Source organism: Patagioenas fasciata, chromosome 11 (genome assembly GCF_037038585.1).
Source record: "Patagioenas fasciata isolate bPatFas1 chromosome 11, bPatFas1.hap1, whole genome shotgun sequence".
Lineage (NCBI taxonomy): Eukaryota > Metazoa > Chordata > Aves > Columbiformes > Columbidae > Patagioenas > Patagioenas fasciata.
In genome coordinates, this window is record NC_092530.1 from 21,724,559 (window position 1) to 21,746,043 (window position 21,485).

Here is a 21,485-nt window from a genome sequence, read left to right on the forward strand (position 1 = left end):
TCAGAAGGCCTGCATGAATATTGACATGTGCGTTTTATACTGAATTAGGGAAGCTTCCTCAGGGGGCGGATGGGGGTGGCAGGCAAGCTGTCGAAGCAGGAAGAAAGAGCCACTGGAGGAAGTGATGCATAGATTGAAATGGTCGGCATCTTGTTTTGAATGTCAACATATGACAGTGCCCAAAGTGACAGTGGGAAATCGATGACCTTTAAGAACACGCTGACCCCAACCACCACATATAAGCAAAAGATAAGGAGCCAGCAAAACTGATTGTTGCATAATAAATGAAGGTTCCTGTTGTACAGGGTGGAGAACCTGGGGGTTTTCTGTGTGTCTGTGTGAGTTCTATTTCTTTTTTTAAAATTAAACAGCCTCTCTACAGTGTTGCCATTTCCTATCTCATTGGAGTCCTTCCCATTTTTTCTCCTGCAGTTACTTATCGCACTTTTGGACTCTCTGAATATATGCTTTGTGAAACTGAAAGGAGATAATGTGACTTAAAGTACCGACAGATTTGCAGGTCTTTGGACAGTTCAAAATAGCATAGATGCAACGTTTATTATTTATCCCTAACCTAATCTGTTTCTCCAATATATTTCCTGACTAGCAAAGTATTTTACAGTAAGAGTTCTGAAAGAGTGAATATATTTACAATTGTAATTAATGATATTTACATAAGTACAGACAAACTGCGTGTCCTTGTATTCAAACCCAAGGTATTTTGATCTCTGGCAGGCCCGGTGTTTCCTGCTGCTGAATGAACACACGTAACTTGGCCAAATGCAACCTTTTCTTTTCTGGATGTAGAGACAAAAGCAAAGAACTAAACCTACAGTCATACTTTGCCCTCAACTAGCTACGACTAGTAACTGACATGTAAAAGCTTAATCTCTCCAATTCACCTTGCTCATCTCGCTTTCCAAGGAAAACTACACCTGGGAATGACCAGGCCAGTGTTTTCCTGAGCCGTGCTCTGTTTCAGGGTAGCAAAACACATCTTAAAGCGTTACCTTTTCTGCAGATCCCGGAAGAAGCCGATTAATGAGTTTACAAAGCACAGTTCCATCTTTCAGAGTTGTTTTCAGGAACTCCTCTGGATCATCAACTATTTTCTTAGGGGAATTTAAAACTCCTAACGAAATGAGCCACGTTACAATTTGTTCCTCCGGATTCATCGCGGGGAGTTCTGCTGGCAGCGCCGTTCTGTGCAGCAGCTGCTGGAACCCACATCCGTGATTGCATCTTCCTGCCTCTGCTGCTGCTTGCACAGCTCAAGGGAGAAACTGCTTTTTCTCAGCACAGAAACTCAACGAATCTTAAGAACCAAAAGTACTGTTAACTCTAAGAAACTGTTTTTCAAAAAGAAAAGTTTCTAGCACTGTTGCTTTAAAGAAAGTCAGCAAAGCAGGCCTTCAACTACACATCTGCAAGATTACTGAAAACCCAAGTATTTGATGTGGATCGTTATTCCACCAAAAAGATCTTACCCAGTGGCTTCCTCCTTGTGGCAGATGGCATCTTGTCATCTGTGAACTTGGTCTTGACTTGTGGCTATTGCCCAAATAAGTCAATTTGTCTTTAATACTGTAAATTATGAGGTATTTACATTATTAAAATTGAACTTCACACTAAAGATGATCGGGAGGAACATCACACTACCTTTAAACATTTTTCAACTTTATGCAGCAAACCCAATTATCAAAATTACCTCCTGTAATAGTTTTCTACTTTCAAGATCTGATTTTTGAAAATGATCATGTATTTAACATAGAAGGAATTACTTTTTCAATATGCAAGAAGTGCACATATAATCAAAACTGGATTTTTGGAAGACAATAAACTCTGAAAACAAACATCCTGGATGACTTTGAAAAGTTCGTAAATTTACATCAGCCAAAGCCAAGAATGAAACTTTCCACCTACTTGTCCTACTAAAATGTTCCTTTCCACCAGCTCTTCAGGATCTGTTGTATGAAGACAGACTAGTGTCTGTTTTTCACCCTGCTCTGGGACAGTATTAACCATTGCTATTAGTCATATTAATTTAGAAGAGTCCAGTCATCTTGCAATTTTCTTATCTTAATTCTCCTCTCACCAGAACAGACGGAAAACAAAGCAATTTTCTCAGTTCGTGATGCCAAGAAGTGAACTAGAGCATCACCGACTGAAGCAACAGGAACAAATTACCCTAGAGACCAGAATTTCTCAGTAAAAATATTCTGAGTCAATTCCTAAGCCTGGTACTTGAAGCAACTGTTTTTAAGGCATCAGTGCTCTCACCCTGCTCAGGCCAGGAATTTGAAGGGTAGAGAGAAACAGAACAGCAGGAGGATAAATTACATACAATAAATACGCATGGGTTTGTGTCTGCACTTTCCAGGTCTTATGACTGGTAAGTGGGGCCTACGCAAAGATCATTTTTAACGGACACCAGCGTGAAGTCAGAATTGTCCTTTTAGGGTTACACAGACTTTTGACCTTTACGAGGACATGGGGATGAGTTCCAGTTCTCTGTTGTGTGGAAGCCCCGGTAATACCGAGCTGCAGCCAGCATCAACAAGCAAGCTGGCTAAAGCTAAATCACAAAACTCACTGCCATCTGGTGAAGTACATCCACAACTATCCATATGTGTGCAAAACATTGCAAATTTATGACTAATTGCAAGAACTTCTGTGGTTTTTTTTTTTCCATTTCTCATGAGCACTAGTTTGTATAAGTGAGTACTTGCACAGCTTGCTTTTCCTTTTTCCAAATTTGTAGCAGGCAAGACAACTGTTTATGTTCATTCATCTACTGGGGACGAGCATTTATTTTATGCAGAGGACATGCACTTCAGTCATCTAACCAGAACATACCAGTTTCTGATGTAAAGAGCAAGAGAAATATTTCAATGCAGGTAAAATTACACACCTGCTTCATTAAACTCAAGTGTTACAAACCTGAACACAATGGACCACTTCACCCACTCCCTCCTCTAAAGCAAACCTTGTTTTGTGTAGAAAGGCAGGTTTAGTTTCACGACTATTTCATACGCAGTTGTTGCACCCAAGTAGATGTTACTGGTTGCAACTACAATTAAATGAAAACTTTGCTCCCATCTTGAACACTTAGCAACATCTTGGAAGCCTGGAGACATATGTATATTCAGAAAGCCCCAAAATTTAAGATATTTCTGATTAGCCACCTCAAAGCCAACCTTACATCTTTCAAAAAGGACCCATGAATGTTCCAGCTCATTCACCCACCCAACACTAAAATTAGTTGTGGCAAACCCAGGCTATGAAGGTATAGCTACCATGAGAGGAACCGTTTCTGGTCTTTGGCACGGACTTCAACTTTGGTTATTTGTTGACAGGGACAAATCAAATGAATCATTGATCATCTCTTGCAGAGTCAAGCTCCACCCCCAATTACAAATACACTTTTATTTGCAGCTTGTTTTACACCACTGATGACTGTATACTTGAAATCATTTAAAGGGAGGTGGCAGGTGGTCTATACCCAATCATCAAAGGACTGATGGCACCACCATCACTAACAGCATGGTAACATGAGCAAGTTAAGAATAACATTCAGATGTTCAGAAAACATTCTGGAGTGATTCTCCTCACCTGTATGTAACTTTGTTTTCAGCAGAGGGAAAACAGCCATTACAAAGGAAAACACTGGAATATTTTTCTGCTGCAGAATCTACTGATGCCTTTAACTAGTGACTTCAACGATAGTCTGAGTCAGTGCAGGAGCTAATTTACATTGGTAAACTCTCATTATTTAGCATTTTAGGCAGGTGATTTTTTTTCATATGTTAGCTTACATGTTCACATTAGATTTTAGTTAGGACTATCTGTTTTATCCCAAAGAGGAGCACCCACGCTGTAAGCTACTGCTGAAGGAGTCTCTTAATATTACAGCACATTATTCTTTCTTGCAAAAGAAACACCGAGACCACTCTGTAACAATAAACCTCCACCAATATGTAACACTAGCAATCTTTTCTACCCTCTAAGTGTTGCTGAGCAACACGTATTTTATTTTAGTTAAAGAAAACCCAACATCCATAATGCTTTTGTTCAAGAGTAAGTTTATTAGCCCTGCATAATACTGCAATTCTACCCATGTGCTACATACAGGCAGATTCACTGCTAGAATCTGCAGTCCATAACTAAAGTTTAAAGTGGTATTGTTATCCCGAACCCCAAAGGCAGTTTTAAATCCCTGGAATAGGTATGCACGCTTTTTCTTCTTTAGCTACTTGTTTAAATGAGATCAGTTTGCCTACCATGGAAGAAGTCAATATAAACTTTATCAGCCACGACTGTTCAGGTATTTCATTCCGTCTGAAGTTTTATCTTCTGTATTAAATACTGGTGGAGGATTCCTCTCTCATACATTGGTGCATCAATATTTATGTAAGATAAAAATGCATCAAAACCAAGGCAGTTTTGAAGAAAGTATCTTGTTGCAAGAGATGCAACGCTGTCTGGAATTTTCCAAGAAGCCAGTACATACAAAAACACTAATTATTCTGGGGATTTATCACTAGTATCATCTCAGCATCTCAACACTTTCTCTCATCCAGAAGGCCTGGACAATTATAAAGCTGTTAATGCAAGAATATAGTAAAACTTTTCATGGTTTCTTGGTGAAGAAGAATTTGTAACAATTTAGTCCTCTGTATTTTAGAGGATTAAAACTCACTTTTATAGAACTTGCTCTTTTTTTCAGCATGAATAGAAAGTACCCCATGTAAAGGGCAACCTGGAGTATTTTTCTGCTGCGGAATCTACTGATGCATGTATACTGACTGACTTGTAAAAAGGCTACTCCTGACTCTTGGAAGATATTAGCTGTGGCAGACAGCAACTGACTTCCACCTGAGAGTTCTTTTTATATCCAAGAGATTAGCAGCGCTACTTTCAAAGGCAATTCCTGAATGATAACACATGCCTCTAAAACAAATACTGGGTAACACCTCACTGAAAAGCCAAGCTTTAACAGTTGCATTTTGTTATCCTTTGATTTTGCAATGCACATCCACTGCTTCACTGCTGCATTCTAGTCACCAGAACTGAAAAAAAAGAAATTCAAGTTAGTACACTCAGAAACCAAGAGATGGACAAAAAAGCTAAACCATTTTCGAGCCGATTTTTGTACACACTATGTATACGTTTGATTATATTCAATTTGTCCCAACAGTATGAAAATACATCAATAGCTAACTAAAATAACCAAAATTATTTGAGGACTACTTGTATTAGTGCCCACTTCTTGTACAACGCTGTCTGCAGAGCAAGCACTAAGTAAAGCCTCTAATTCCTTTGCACATCCGCTTTAGACTCTTGTCTACCAAAAAATCCTAGTAGCTCTTGACCATCTCAGGATGGTACTCAGGAGTCCTATAATAAACCGGTATACACACTGGTGCTAATCTCTAAATAATGGTGTGCTATAGATTACATAAAAGTTGTGATCAAGAGAAGGTGAACGGCTTGCTGAATTAGTACAATTACATCCGTATTTTTTACAAAGTTAGTATTAACTTTCCTGCCATGGAATCAGTTAAATTCTATTTACTGCTCCCTAACTAACATTGTCACCATGCTCGTTAAGTAATTTGGAAATGTTTATGAGCTGCAGAGCAGGTAGAGAAAGTGTGCTTTCATCTCTCTTAATTGCAACATGGCCCACTACCACCAAGTGATAAAACACACCTAGTAAACTGAGGAAAAAAGCACTCAATTTTTCCAAAAGAGAAACTTTTTCACTTGCTTCAAGTAATTAATTAACCTTCGACATCCCAGCTAATACAGAGAATTGAAGCTAACACGGCACATGAATATAAAAAAGTTGGTAACACTTTGATACAACCTATGTGATGATCTAGCAAACCTTTTAAGATGACTTAGGATGCTGCACATTAAAGACAGTATTTCATCACTTTACTAGAGGATTCACCATCTGGATCAGCTTCAAACTGTAAACTTAAAAACTGACTCCTGCTAAGTTTTTCGCAGGTTGGTGGGGGAGCAAGAAAGAGCTTACATTTAGACTTGTGTCCCTAACGCACTTGGTGCCGTACTACTGAGATCAGTGATTTTTGACTGAAAAAATGTTAGGTTTTTTAACCTTTAAAAAGATACCCAGAATTCAAGTGGCATCCTTTCCAGTAGGATTTGTGATTTAAATATTTTAACAGTTACGCTTAAGAAAAATGTGAAGGAAAGCATCACTTTTTGTTGGCTGAAATTTTACGAAGTCACAGAAAAATAAAAAGTTGGTCATGTAGCAGCTTTCACTTAACCATATGCTTCGCCTCAGAACAGAAAATAACCATGTTTTATAACTGATGTGACATATAATCCAATATTCTTTAATAAAAACTTATTTTTTCTTATCAAAATAATAGTATCAATTTATCAGGCGTGTTTACAAAATACTACTGGTATATTCTGACAAAAACATTGCACAGGTATTTAGTTGAAGTTGCTGTGACAACCTGTAAGGCAGCTGAGATTACAAACGTTACGCAGTATGCAACAGAACCCATCCTTCACACAAAATGTAACCCCCCTGAAATCAGTGACTGGCAGATGAGCAACACTGTACCAACTACCGCTTTTTCTTGTTACCATTTCAAAGTCGGGTTCCAAAAGCAGTATTTCCATTTACAGAGTACTTTGAAAACTGATTAAAAAAATACATTAAAAGTACATACACTTCTTACATAAATACTCTCCTTGGGAAAGAGTTTGTCCTTATCCTTCACTCTATACTAGACTTTACAGATTTTGCACTTTTGCTTTAATAACAATTATTTAGTAGAAAAGTTTTCTGAAAAGCCGTATTGGCATGACAGCCACTCCCACTTTTCCTGTTGAGTTATGAAAAAACCAGCACTCTTGCACATGAAGTCTGAAGACAGTTGCTCCTGCATCTACTTGAAAAATAAGTTTAACAGGGCAGGCTTCAAAATCATGAAATGCAGCTGACCTACAAAGTTTTAAACCATTCTGTAGATGCCTATGCAATTTGACTTAAGGACTTCTGCAAAGATTAATTCCTTATTAAAGATTATATTCAGTATAATAATTCAGCATTCCACACATTTAGCAAGACTGATTAAATGTCTGTACTAATGTTTATTATTCCAATTCACTTTTTTTATGGTCTGGTCTCACGAATGTTCTTCTTCCTCATGAGGGTGGTGAGGCACTGGAACAGGCTGCCCAGAGAAGCTGTGAATGCCCCATCTCTGGAAGTGTCCAAGGCCAGGCTAGATGGGACTTTGAACAAGCTGCTCTGGTGGAAGGTGTCCCTGCCCATGGCAGGGGGGTTGGAACTAAATGATCTTTTAAGATGCCTTTCAACCCAAACCATTCTATAATTCTACGATTCCTAGACAAAGTACTCTCTGCAGCACACTTTAAGGTACATTTGTAATCCTATTTCGTGTTCAGCAATACCCAAATTTGACCAATTTCTGCAGATAAGCGAACTCTCGCTGTCATTCCTAACTTCATAGGCTTAAAAAGCCTACTGAAACCTATGCATCCAAAATTTAAACAGGAAACTGAAAATATAGTTCAGCCACCAAGAATGTCCCTTCAAATCCATAAGCACAGAATCACCAGAAAGCTTCCTTACAGCTATTACAGCAATATAATATTTACCTTATGTATTGGTAGAGGCACCACTCACGTCTGCCATCAGCACAGATGAACCAGCATTACTTCAGCAGTATCTTCTAGAAGTTATGACCCTGCAATCAAGAAAAGATAAAACAAATTCAGGGAAGTATATTTTACAGCACAAGTCAACCTATAGTGCTTCCCCCCATTTCAACAGTCACAAGCTTGGGTTTGCAGATTATTCTCTTGCAAGTTTACTATGTCTCAAGTGGAAGATTTCACTGGCTTGGAATGAACTGGAATGGCTTAGTGACAGGTTGCATGGCTTATGGATTCTCACTTCTGTTCAATGGTGCACTGCCATGTCAAATCCATAAGTTGAACGACAAAATTTACTGAGGACTAAACAGTAGTACAAAGCTTTTGGGTTTGTGGTTTGTTTTTAGTTGGAGGTCTTCTCATCTACTATATTCAAGAGCATCTTTTGAACTTCATGGCTTTACCTGAGTCATAACAATTTGCCACAGGTTCTACCACAGGTACTAGATATCCCTGTAATGCAGTGTCAAAACTAAACAGGCATCCAACTAAACAAGTTTGCAATGGCTTGCTTCAAAATCCCAATAGCCGAGTGGATACTTGTCAATCTAAACCAATTCCTGGTTTCACGAGGCTTTAATTTCCTTTAATACAGCATGTGCAGCCTCTTTAAGCACCTTCACTGGAAGATACTGGGCACAAAATACCCCCTCCCAACCCTACTTGGCAATATTCTGTCTACAGTGAGCTGCATTATCTCTATAGTTTCAGAATTTGTGCCATAAATACTTTTTTCAAGAAGCAATGTTGAATTTGGAGAACTTCTAATGTATTGAAGTATTTCTTTTCCTTTTTTTTAATCTACAGAGCACTTCCATTGCCATAACGTGCAGCTTGTCTTACTGTACTAGAGGAAGCTAACTTGGTTCAATTTTTGACTTAGACTGAAAAACTAGTTTGCTTTGCTTACCATCTTTGCTGTTTCAGAGGCATTTGATGCTTTAAATCAGCTGTGGAATGCTGAAAGATTCACTTGTTTTTATGAAGCCATAAGCCTTTGAGAAGTTGGAGAGAAAGACTTCTTTGCTTATCTTATTTTCTCCTTTGGAATCAAAGATGCTCCTTTAAAAGTGAAACACTACAGAGTTGCAAAAATTTGAAACAGTATGAGTAAGCATCGTTTTGCAGCTTCTTTGATGGAATTGGTCATTTTTTTTATTTTTTTTTTTTTTTTTTACAGTATTTTGTAGTTGACTTACATGTACATGATTTGGAGGGGAGATCTTTTCAAACTCCCCATGAAACAGTAGGAATGCAGAAAATAGTATTATCCACTTGTTTTTCAAGGTTAAGTGAATGATATCCTGTATTTTTCTTTACACAAGGATCTGAAGGCATTTTGTACCAGGAACACTGTGACTTCAAATTCTAGGCAAAACTGCGCTTTGTGCGGAATATCCCCACCACCCTCCAAATCACAAGCAATACTTTCTTTAAGAATGAGATGCTGAACATGTAGAACAATCCATCTCCATGTCAGATGGTTGGATGTTGTGAGGAAGATCTTAAGAACTGCTTGTTCCATTCATGAGGAAAATCAGATGGGAAGTGTGGCATTTCAGGGAAACTTTACTTTGAAAATTACAACACTTGTACACAGCTCAGGTTTCATACATTTAACATCTGCTTTTTGAAAGAAATGTTAACAATTTTGAAATGAAATTAAACATTGGTTTAACTTTTCCTCACAAAAGCATGAAAGTTATGGAGGGGAAAACTTAACAGGCAACAATAGAAAAAGGTAAAAACAACTTTTTCTTTTAGTAGTCCTCCGGTAGTAAAGATAAAACAACTTCCACTTTTCGTTGTTTTGAGAAGTAATGTATCTTGGTCCAAAAGTTTAAGAGTGTTTTTAATATCTGCTTCTGCCTCCACCTCTATCGGATCTGCTTCCACCACGGCCACCACCTCTGGGTGCTCCGCGGCTCGAACTACTGTAAGAATCACGAGGAGGTGGATAGCCCCTTTCCATGGATGGGGGAAGACCCCTGTCTTGTCTTCCAACACGGTCACGGCCACTTGAGTAGACATCACTTCTGCTGCTTGAGTAACTTTCTCGGCTTCCATATCCATCTCGTGTGCTGCCGTAATCATCATATCGACTGCTTCCACCATAAGATGGCGGGGGCCCTCGTGCAGGTGGAGCACTACGTGAGTTACCTGCAGGGTCAACGGTCAGGTAATATGGCAACACCACAAGTTATATATAACAATTTCAATCTGAACTTACAGAACTGCTGTATTAAATGTTTACTGCTACTCTTTTGGATGTATTGAGATGTTCTTAATATTATCTGCCATGTTAATGGTATTTAAAGTGGGGATTGCATATCAGGCAGTGAGTGGATTTAAAGACTCTGAAGGAATGATGATGGTGTTTATTCAGGTAGGCTCTTAAACGGGTATTCCAGAACAGGTTGTTATTTTAGAGAAGAAACTCAGCCATATTTTCCAGAGATAGTTGCAATTTTGAACTGTAGACTTTGCTTCTTTAGCTTATAGTTTACTTTAAAAGATGCTCAAATGATAACCAACACCTGCACTTTCACTGTAAGGGGGAAAAAAGTGTGACACTTCCCCCTAAAACAAAAGCAACCCAGTAAAACCCAGGTTTTATGACACCTGTAACAAATTACTACATGATCCTCAAAATGAATTCTTACCATAACTCTCATATGAATCTCTGTAAGAGCCTCCACTTGGATGATCTGAGTAGTCTCTGTCACGTCCACCACCGTATCCATCACGATCACTATAGGAGGAAAGACTACTAAGACTTAGTACAAATCAGTGGGATCACAGCAAGAACAAAATGACAGGAAGAAAAATCAAACAGTAGGTACCTATATCCCCTAGAGGGGTATTCGTCACGTGAACTGGAATGACCATAATCACGATACGCGTAGTCTCGTGGAGGTGGCGCATAGTCCCGCGTATCCCTGGAACTAGGATAATCTCTGCTTGAATAACTACGAAGAACAAAAATGGGGATGTTAGCTGCATGTCATACCTTGAAAGATAAAGGATCAAAATCCTTCTCTGGACAACAACAACAATAAAAAAGGCCAAACTAAATTAGTAAAACAATTTACCCATCTTTAGTGCTGTAGCCATCATCTCTTGGAGACATGTAGACATCTCTTCGTGATGGCATTGGTTCTCTGCGTGGGGGACCGCCATAGCTATCTCTTCCACGTGACACAGGAGCTTAAGAGAAACAGTCCAGATTTTTAAAATTCATTAGCATTAAGCCACACAGAAGACTCCTCAAGGCAGGTTAAACGTTAGCAGACTCTTTATAGCAATTAAAACATCTTCCTGTAGCCTAAATTTGTAGTACTTTACATTTCTGCTTGTACAGTTTATAACCACCATTAGAAGGAACACACTCATCACATCACACCAATTTGTTCCAATCAGCTATGGAATCATATTGGTATGAACTTATAGATTAGAAAAACAAAATACTATCCCACAGCAGCTTTAAAGTTAGAAGAAATAACTGTAAACAGTTCCTCAAGAAAAACTAAGGTACTACAGCTGACTAAACAACAAAATAATTCAGGAAGTTCTTACCTCTTCCTCCCATGCTACTGCTACGCACTGGTCCTGAAGGTGCAGACCTTTTAGGTGGAGGACCTCCACTTCGTGGAGGTGGACCTCTCTTCATGGGAAGTGGCCCTCGAGAAGACCCTACAAGCATATGCCATAAACCAATTTGTTATTTCTGTGATATTCCACTGCATGCCCCTCAAGTCTGAACTACAATAACCTAGGTGCTGTTATTACCACTGCCATCAACAGTAGATCTCTAAAATTAGACCTCAAAACCTTCTCTTGTGTTTTAGTCATTACTATAGATGCTACTGGCAGAAATGAGAGCACACCAAGCTAACCCTTCCATAGTCTAAATTCCTGTCACTAATTGTCTTTTAGAACTTATCCAAAAGCCACAGGCTGTGCCAAGGCAGAAAGACAGCTGATATGTGCAATCAATCACAGTTCAAATGCTCAAAAAGCTACTGTCCTCAGAAGACAAGAGCCACCTGGGAAGATGCACAAGAGAAGATCCTACATAGAGAGGAACAGAGGCACTAAAGAGTCTGTAGAACCTACTACATAGACTCTTCAAGACAGGAGTTTTCACTACCTCCAGGGTTGTTTTTCGTCATTACAGCTTTTACTGTTGTATCTCAGGTGCTGCTTGCTTTTTAAGCGACAGTTTGTTTCGATACTGAGAAGTCTCTGAATAAACAGCTGTATCTAAAGTTAAAGGATATCCAGTATCAAGTAATGTACTATCCTTCCACTTCAGAAAGCTTCAACTCATTGCACTGCTATTTATTAACAACAAACATGGCCTAACTTCCTTAATTCCCATTATGATCTGGAACGACCAGTCCTAGGACTTAGTAAGTTTAGACTTCTTGCCAGTAAGAATGAAAGGCAGTTCCCTTTCCCTGGTGGAAGATAATCGTTTTTTCAACTTGAATACCAGAAAGCTTCCTTTCTCACGTGCAGGGCAGGAGTTTTGTTTTTCTTTCATAACCAAAAGTCAAGTGGAGTGTTAGTTGTAGAAGGGAATCTTCATATTTGAAAGCCTTTTCTTAAGGTGTAATTGCCTAATCAAAAATTTGACTAAACTGCTGAGATCATATTTCATCATTTTAATAACGAACAAGGAGTGCACTATTCATCTGTTTTGACTTTTTTTCCAGTAGGATTTATTGTCATCTTCCAATGGGATTTCCTTGTATGTTGTCCAAGTATATAATGAGAGAGGTAAATACATACCCAAGTGACTCCCTCTTGAAGGTGGTCCTCTCGCGCCACTTCCGCCTCTTCCACCTCTAAGGCCCCTGGGAGGACCCCTGCTTCGTGGAGGGGGTGGCGGCCCACGCCTACCACCACTTTCAAAGGATGGCTTGGTTGCTTGTTCCACTTTAATTGCCTTCCCATCTAATGACTAAAGAAGAAGCTGCTTTACTTACTGCTCAGTCATGTTTGTATTTCTTAAATTAAGCCCCTCTTGCTTCACTATTATGGGGCTTCCATTTTATAAAGTTAGAGCAACTCTAGAACTGATTTCAGTCTTCAGTATTAGTCCCCATGTACTCAGCAGCACGTTGGGCCTAATTTCTATAGTACTTCATTCTTGTGGTATTGATGAAAAAAAACACAGAGCAGCATCAGAAATGACTTTCAGTGAAAACACAAGTGTCCAATGATTACGGCAGCCCCATGTCATTCATTCTGTAAATGAAACATGATTTATGATCTCCAATTTACTTTCAATTGCCATGGACTTTTGTACCAAACTAGGACTGCACCAGTTGTTACAGGATTAAGCTGAAGATATCTTAGCTTCAGTTGGGGTTTCTGGCAATGGGGAGGCCGTTTAGTACATTTTCTTCATGTTCTGATAAACCGGTGATGACTGAAGTACTTAAGTAATTTGAGCATCTACAAAGCAGACTGAGTATGATAATTCACCCTTCTTTTCTACTGTTTCAAGCTGGGTTTTCAAAAAGGTGACTGTCACAATTAACACTATCACTTGCTTTTCCAGAGTGGAGGCGCTTTGTGGTTTTGAGGTGTGGAAGCTTTTTCTGGAATACAGACCTGTGATAACTCTGCAGCCAACTACTATACCGCCAACATCAGCAGATGGTTAAGACATATTGAGTAACTCCATCCAATTGATCAAATTTCTTTACAATCTTTTGGACACCACACATTTGGTAATTATAGCAGAGCCAAGATCGCAAGCTCTACTGAATTTAGGTTACAGCACATCTACCCTGGCAAACATGGTTTATTTGCCTTTTTTAGCAGTAAAATATTAACTCTGCTATAAAGTATACACGTAGGAAGTGTTTATTGCACTTTGCTGCAATAGATGAACAAGAACATGACTGCTAGTAATGTCTTACTCTGAACTGCTGATAGTTTTTTACCGAGGCACTGAATATTTTTTGTTCTCCAATGAAATGCAGCTCTCTCTGAAATAAGCCATTTTACTATCTCGTGTATTCTGCCACCATATGTAGTTGTAGCTACTGTTTGAAAAACCTGTATCTGTAGGTCCAACTTGATCCATTGTGAGATAAAATACTAGTAAAATAATACTGGTCTTGGCTTTGACTTAAAATATTTTACTTATGGAAGGCTCCTCAAAAAGCCTTTTGGCATGACAAGCTGAAACATTCCAGGAATGAGCATTAATACATCTGATCACTGGAACTTCTGTATTCATATCATGCAACATTGCCATCATCATTCACCTGTTTCAATCATCCTTCTCAAAATGGGAAGAGTGGGGCTTGAAGCCTTAAGCTTTGCCACCACAACCACTGCTGTCCTCAACTCCACAGCAGATTCCTGACAGCTTATTTCAAGCTTGGAAACCAACCACCATCCCCTTCTGCTAGCATCAGTTATGAAAACCTGGATGCTAGGTTCAAGTTCTTTCCTTTTTTTATGTAGGAGGTACAGTTTTCCTTATCATTTCTCCTCCTGTTTCCTTCTGCCTTGTGCTTATGCATCTTACTTAGGCAAAAGATCGGTTTCTTTTGAAATTGACTTATGCAAGAAGCATTAAAAAGCTATGCCTAAGTTCCAAAAAGACCTTTCATTAGGTCAAAGAACATTTTTTTTTTGTTTTTGCTAACCAGGAGAAGGTATTTGTCAAGGTTTGTCCTGTTTTAAAGCAGAAGGGACAGCTTCATTTTGTTGGTTCTTATGTCAAGGAAGAAAGGTCTCACCTCACTGAACAGATAAAACGCAGACACACCATCTCAGAATACAGATTATTTTTCAATGAGCCCAAAACACCTGCTGTCGACACAAACCTAAGTTGGTGTTTATAACCTTGATTCAGAGTGTTACAGCAGCATTTTCAGTATAATATAGGCACCATAAAGTACAGTCACCTTGGTGCTAAAACACAGGAAAGCCATTTAAGAGATAAGTCATTTAAGGATAATAATAAATTGGCAATCAAACTCCAACAAATGAAATGAGCTTTGTAAGGTGAGCCAGGGAACCTTAAACAGAATTAAGAGAACTGTCCAGTGAACTGTTTCATGTTCCAACAGAAAAGACTAATGAAATTTGCAGTTTTACGAGTGGGGCAGAAATCAAGTATTCCAAAGAAATTATTACAGAAACTGCATGAAAGTGCAACCTAAGATCACACAGGGCTTTCCTCTCCAATGGATCACTTTCCGTTGATGCTGCAGTGACTCAACCATTTCTGCATATTCCTTGAAGGCGACATCAAGTAGGCTCCCTTTCACCAAATATATTCAAGAACCAAACACGATTTCTTATTCAGCTGCTCTTCTACATGTTGCATTGCTTCTTCATCAAAAGAACTGGGACCGTTTTCTGTTCATTAGCGGAAGAACCTTCTGCAGTGCTGAGTACAGTTTAGACTGTTTGGATTTTCAGTATTTCTTCCAGCCCCTTAACGCAGTCCAGCTGGTTTGGCAGGTCTACACTGGAATTAAGATCTCTGACTTGTCACAGATGTTTCCTCTAAGGCTGTATTCTCTCTTTAGTCGTTCATTTTTTCCTCAGAAGTTAAAATCAAGAGATCACAAGAACAGCACAGAATACTGCACAAAATGCCCACTACAGACCCGGAGTACTCACACTTGTATCCAGATAAGCACATATATTTAATGATAACATTATGTAGACTTGACTACCATGGAATTATGGTTCTTTTGAAGAAGGTTAATCATCTGGGATGATAAAGTATTTCTAACATGTCTTCTGTGCTGCTCAGACATGCTAACATTGATCCAACTCTGCAGAGAAAGTAATTTTAATGAGAAATCTTCATCCCCATTCCAAAACCATTATCTCCTGACCTCTTTATGCAGGACTGAAATTAATCTTCAACAAGCATGCTTAGACTAGCCTATGCTTGTCTCATTCCACAATGAAATATAATTAACTCCCTTCATTCCCCCCACCCAGAAAGGAGCAGAACATTGGACATATGTTTTTCATGAATATTTGCACAGCAGAAGATCAAATCCACATTTATTCTTGCAGAATCTATCCAAGTCAGCCTCTTCTACTGGCTGCAACTTTGAATTCCTTTGGAATGACATAATGTGCAACACGCTGGAGATGCAGAACTCTTCCGCCAGTCAGAGAGGTCAAATAACTCCTTACAGACTGCCTGGACTATTGCTTGCACAGTGCTTCTGCCGCTTCTCAAGTGCCTGAAATTCTCATGAGCACTCCAATCCATCATTTCCAAATGGACAGAAAAACTCCAAGTTTTCATTTATTACAATGATCTCTTCCCACAGCATGCCTCCAACATCACTCCTCAGATCTAGAATGCAGGGTCGTTTTGAGGTACAAGCAGTACTTATTGTTCCAAAGGCTTTCTGAAGATGAGGATGAAGAGACTACCTCATGAACATCTTCCACATTTTTTCATATCCATGGTTGAACCATGCTAGACCAGTACAGAACTGGAACCATACACAGCAGCATCTAAAGATTTGTTAAAAAGCCATTCTAGACAAATCCCAAGGGAGGATGTTCTTTTTGTCTACTATTTGCAGATGAAGGCACTCTTAGATTTGTAGAATTGAAGATGGAAACCATGAGAATGACGATTCACATGGCAGTACTTTCCAGGATTTCTTGACAGTGATGGAGATGGTGCATTCCAGAACATGCAGACATTACCTCAGCCACAAACATTCGATCTCATTTAGCTACTTTACTAAGCATTACTTTCCTGCATGTTTCCACTGTGACCAAACACATGCCACAACCTTCAAGATTTAGAACAGTTGGGGATTATTTTCAGAGGTATTTTCATTTTAAAGCTGCACTCCACAAACACTTAGGATTACTGACTGAACTCCTTCAGTCTGACAAGTAGTTGTTGGTGCTTGACATTACCTTATGGGAGGGTTCAGTGTAATGACTACTTCAGAGGAAATCAGTGTTTAAGAACTGCAGTAAACAAGTCTTCAGAACTGTAGCAAACTACACAATGAAGAAATAAATTCAATAAAAGGAGCATCTTTAAGGATGTTTAGGGTGGTACAGAAAGGACATTATCTGTCTTATCACTCTCTGCCTTGACAGAAATTACTAACTTGTTTAAAAAGCAAGCAACGCTCCAAAGAAATCAAAGCTAATTGTCATGAGGTTGTCCTAAAGCAGCCAGACACTAAGTAGACAGCAGAAAGCCTGCTGTAACACAAAGCAAGGAAATTCTACTATTTGTGTTCACTGTGAACACTACAGCAAGCTCATTTTCTTATTCCTGAAGTGCGAATATTCATTATGCTACACTTACTGACTGCAATGACTGACATTTCTCTTTCACTTCAATGTCTTACACTAACAAGACAAACAGCTGTGGGAAATGTATCTCAGAGATACTGCACAGAAAAAGGCCAGTGCAACATGACCATAATACAACTGTCCAGATCATGCGTGAAAAAACGAGTCAGAAATGGAAGTTACATGAGAAGCCAACTTTCACTGCCTAATGAGACAGCACCTCTGTTGAAGCAGCTCTTGACCATTAAGTTGCAAACTTGGCATCTAGCTTTTCAAACACATGCTGGAACAGACACAGATCACAAGATCCTAAAGTTTCTTCACAAACTATCCTGATCTATCTCAGAATTTTTGCTCCAAATTTTCAGGTTTTTCTTTTTAAAGACATAACATATGCATGAAATATGTACTTCTTTAAGCCATGTAATTACATTGTAGGGTGCAAACAAGCAAATTCATACATGCTAAATAGACTGATAATATAATTCAAAAATGTATGAGGGTATCTACTGATTACCAGATAATGTATCAATGCCATCAACACTCCAGCACAGCAGGGAAGTCACATTAAACCCATGTTAAGGGAAACACTGTTTTTAGTTAAGTCACTTCCCTAAAGTGTAATTGACACAGTACAGCATTCAAATATAATAAAACAAAAACATCATACCAGACATGCAAGAATGAAGAGCTGACTACTAGCCCTCCATCACCAACTGAAAAAAAAAAAAGTGTAACTGACTGACAGCCAGACTTCACTTTTTACTGTCAAATCCAGAATCAGGAGAAAGTAACTCCAGCTTTGTGGAAACAAAAACATTTTGCCAAGTTTGAAGTTATGACTTGTCTCCAGGATCTTCTAACTCTTTGTCCTTCCAACTTTTATTACTAGGCAATTTACCCTGAAGGTAAATATTACTGGTCAGTAACAATGGTGACATATAATTGGTCTTAATTCCTACCTTTCCATTCATATCTCTGGCAGCATCTTGTGCATCTGCTGGACTCTCAAATGTGACAAATGCAAATCCTCTGGACTTGTTGGTTTCACGATCTTTCATCAAAAGAACTGCAGAGATAAAGCTGTGTTAGCTTTTCCTATAATCAGGCAGCAACACTTAACCTTTAGATAACCTTTTAAGCTCAGAACTTCTTAGAGGACATGAAAGCATCATCATTTCAGATGATCAACACTAAAAAAAGTCATCATAGCTATATTGTTGCTTTTTATTTTTTTTACTTTAAATAGCAAGGTTTTTCCTTTTACCTTCCACAATGCGTCCATATTTGCCGAATACAGCCTCAAGGGCTTTTTCATTAGTCTCTGTGTTCAGACCCCCAATGAAGAGTTTCCCAGGACGATCTGCTTCAACCATTTTGATTCTGTAAATGACCTATTAAAAGCAAAAGGTCGTTACTAACAGAACATTAGACTGCCACTGTGACTCCCACAGCACCTCATGGAATACAAGTAACTTCCTCACTTAAAAGCACAAGCAAATTTTCTTGAGCAAGATGGCAATTAAGAGATGTGAGGTATAAAGCACATAGGAAAACAATATTTTTAGACTGAAGCAACTAGTAGTATTGCTTTCAGTTACTTCTTCATATTATATAGTCTACTTCTAAGAGATTAACTAAGAAGTAGAACAAAGCACTGATGAGAATTCTCTTAAGATCAAGCATTATGTGAAAAAACTTTCATGGTTACTATCTTTTTGCCTTCAACGGTAATCCGAGAACTCCCTCCCTCTAAATCCTGCCACAAAAGTTTCTGTAAATATACTTAATATGTTAAAGCCGTACTAAACCAGTAATTTAATGACAGCTTGAGCCAATATTCTAAATTACGATAATTTTTAGAATTATTTAAAATACATTGACACTACGCCAAAGTTCTGGCCTACACGTGAGCCTGAACGGATACCAGAGCATCACTGTAGGTCTGCACATCGAGGCCACGGTTAAGGCAGGGGAGATTGGGGGACTGGAAAAAAAAAATAATAAAAGAAGGCCAAAGACAAAGCAAAACCTTAAGGTGCCTGGCGAAACCGCTTGGCGCCTGCGGCCAAGCACACTGCCCGCATGTCTCCAGCACAATGGCGGGAAAGCCGCAGCGGGGTGCACGGAGGGCCCGGAGCAGCCCCACACGGAGCACAGAGACAAAGCCGCCTCCGGGGAGCGGGAGGCCGGCGGAGTCGGGCCGCCCAGGAGCCCGTGGCGCGACCGCCTCCCTATCCCCATCCCCGCCGCCAAGGCGCGTTCCGGAATGGAGGGGGGGCGTCAGACCCTCCGCGGTCTCCAGGCACCTCCACAAAATGGCGGACACCTTTAGCAGGGGCTCTTCTCCCTCCCGGCGCCAAACGACCGCCTCGGCGCTAACCCGACCGCGCATCTCAATCCCGTTTTAAACTCTCTCCCCGGCGTGGCCGCCGCCCTCCCTTCGTCCTCCTTGGGGATGCGGAGACCCGCGCGGCGGGATCTCCAATAGAATCCCCCGCACCTAAAATGGCGGCCGCCGCGCCCCACGCGTTTGGGACCCCCCCTCACCCCGCCACAGCCGCACTGCTCCCGCCACCCGACGCAGGACCAGGCGGCCGGGGCGGTAGGCCTGGCTCCGCCGCGCCTCACACGAGGCCCGCAACAGCGAGCGTGCAGCACACAGCTCCCTCACCTACGGACCGGACCTTCTGCCGCGGCCCCCACCTTCCGCGGCCCGCAATCGCCCCGCAGAGCCCCGCCTGCCCCTTCCCCAGAGCCCTCGGGCCTGCTGAATTCCCCGGCAGCGCTCACCTCCGCTCCGACCGACCTGCAACTGCGCAATGAGGGGTGAACAAAGGCGCTGGAGGCCTTTATACCGCTGACGTCACCAGCCGGCCGGGACCCCGGATGCAGGCGGCGGCGCGGCCGGCAGGGGGTGCGGCGCGGGAGGGAACGAGCCCCTGGGCGCTGCGGAGCTGGGGCGGCCCGTCCTGCCGGCAGAGCGGGGCGGGGGCCGTGAGTCGCGATAAATGAGCGCGGCTGGAGCCCCCCCAGCTGGGCAAGGTGGGCAGCCGCTGGCCTCTCTTTGTTTGCCGGCCGCTCTGCTGACAGGGGCGGCAGCGCCTCGTCCCGCTTCTGAGCAGGATGCCCAAAGGAGCGATGGCTTCGCAACTTCAGAAGCAAAATTACTCACAAGAGGGTCGGTTTAACTTTGGGGTGTATCTGTGCGGGAGGTCAGCCCTGTTCAGCTGAACTAGTCTCAAAACGTTTTGACATAATATATGGGCAAATCAATACTTCCTCAGATACTTAAACTGAAATAAGTGTAGTTTGAAACGAAATAATGTTGATAACACAAAGTTTTGCATTGGTTCAACTAACTCATTTTTTAAAATTATATCTGAGGTTCAATTGAGGTATTTTGCCGACTAAACCTCATAGCTGAAAAATTAGGAGGGAGTCTATACATACAAACCTAAGTTTTCATAATTTGAATTGGTAGGTTATATGAACTGGTATTAATCAGTCATCAAGATCTGTTTTCTTAGAGTCTCTTAATCTAATTACTGCTCGGTCTTTTAACTCAAAAATGGATTTTTATTACCTTCTTAAAACTGGTAAAAGGTAAGTTGCCTTATTATGTATTATTATGTATTCTGTGTGTTTTTTAAAAAGGGTTTTTGTAAGTCTGTCTGTCTCTGTTGTCCTTTTATAAGAATTCCAGAGGCACGGTGAATATGGCTACTGAAAACTGGTAGCCAGGACCTGTAAGTGTCACGCATTCCTACTCCTTGAAGAAGGACCCTTAGGCTTGATTTCTACACGATGCAAAAGTTAAGGCATTGCGGGTTCCGTGATCGTTTTAGGATTTCCTATATCTCCTGGCTCATCCTTGCGCACACTGCCAAGATGTATCGCAGGTAAATTATTTATTACATGTGGTTCCCGTGCTGAAATCCCACTGGGATTAAGTGGAGAATTTAAAACCTCAGGGGAAGCCTCTGATCCCAGGACAGAGTTAACAGGATGCAAGCAGCCTGTTCTGTGTGTTCCTGGGGACTTGCAGTGCTCAGAGATGTCTCAGGTCAGAGGAGCCCCTCTCCAGAGCCACCCCATCTTCCTGCATCTGCGGTGGCAGCACACTGGGTGGTTTTTCCCAAGACTTTTCTAAGAGTATCCATGCTGTATGGTCGTCAGTGGTGCCTTGCACGTATTCAGGCTCTGGCTTGTACATACCAAGATCCCTTTCCCTTCAGATAGCATAGCGTGTCCTCACCGAGAAGTCCCTGGGGCTGGCAGGGCTCCACAATGAACCTGCTGGGAGTTAAAAGGAAAAAAAAAAAGCCACTTTTCCCATCTGGGTCTACTGTCTTCCCATTACCTGTGCTGGTGGCATGGAGGAGGAGGAGGAGGAGACGGATGGGGCTGAAACAATCAGAAATATGGTGGTG

At 40.7% G+C, this 21,485-nt stretch overlaps 2 protein-coding genes and 1 non-coding gene across 5 annotated transcripts in view; all 3 read right to left on the reverse strand.

Annotated features, from left to right (window-relative positions):
* The window catches only part of ARHGEF6 (Rac/Cdc42 guanine nucleotide exchange factor 6), a 38,937-nt gene extending 37,747 nt beyond the window's left edge, over positions 1–1,190 (reverse strand). For both annotated transcript variants that reach the window (XM_065846291.2, XM_065846290.2), the window contains exon 1: positions 1,011–1,190. In XM_065846291.2, the coding sequence (XP_065702363.1) occupies positions 1,011–1,175 (165 nt within the window). In that variant the 5' untranslated portion in view covers positions 1,176–1,190. The remainder of the gene's footprint in view (positions 1–1,010) is intronic.
* A 2,875-nt stretch (positions 1,191–4,065) lies between these two features.
* On the reverse strand, positions 4,066–19,986 carry RBMX (RNA binding motif protein X-linked). Of its 2 annotated transcripts, none has more exons than XM_065846849.2 (11): positions 19,846–19,986; positions 18,320–18,446; positions 18,015–18,121; positions 12,523–12,694; positions 11,305–11,421; positions 10,821–10,935; positions 10,572–10,697; positions 10,392–10,480; positions 8,639–9,888; positions 7,672–7,760; positions 4,066–5,069 (listed from the first exon to the last, which is right to left on the reverse strand). In XM_065846849.2, the coding sequence occupies exons 2-9, from the start codon at positions 18,426–18,428 to the stop codon at positions 9,581–9,583; spliced, it is 1,143 nt and encodes a 380-aa protein (XP_065702921.1). In that variant the 5' UTR covers positions 18,429–18,446; positions 19,846–19,986; the 3' UTR covers positions 4,066–5,069; positions 7,672–7,760; positions 8,639–9,580. The 2 variants fall into 2 exon arrangements, with proteins under 2 accessions (XP_065702921.1, XP_065702918.1); XM_065846846.2 differs by having other exon boundaries at positions 10,392–10,495.
* Positions 18,192–18,265, reverse strand: LOC136106596 (small nucleolar RNA SNORD61). The gene has a single exon (XR_010652159.1). It is a non-coding gene; the product is annotated as a small nucleolar RNA SNORD61 (small nucleolar RNA).
* Positions 19,987–21,485: the final 1,499 nt, after the last annotated feature.

Coding starts and splice junctions, on each gene's coding strand:
- RBMX (XM_065846846.2), bottom strand. CDS start 18,428: ATGGTTGAAGCAGATCGTCCTGGGAAACTCTTCATTGGGGGTCTGAAC. Junction 12,695..18,014: donor CCAGAGATATGAATGGAAAG/GTAGGAATTAAG, acceptor CTTCTTCTTTAG/TCATTAGATGGGAAGGCAAT. Junction 11,422..12,522: donor TTCAAGAGGGAGTCACTTGG/GTATGTATTTAC, acceptor ATATGCTTGTAG/GGTCTTCTCGAGGGCCACTT.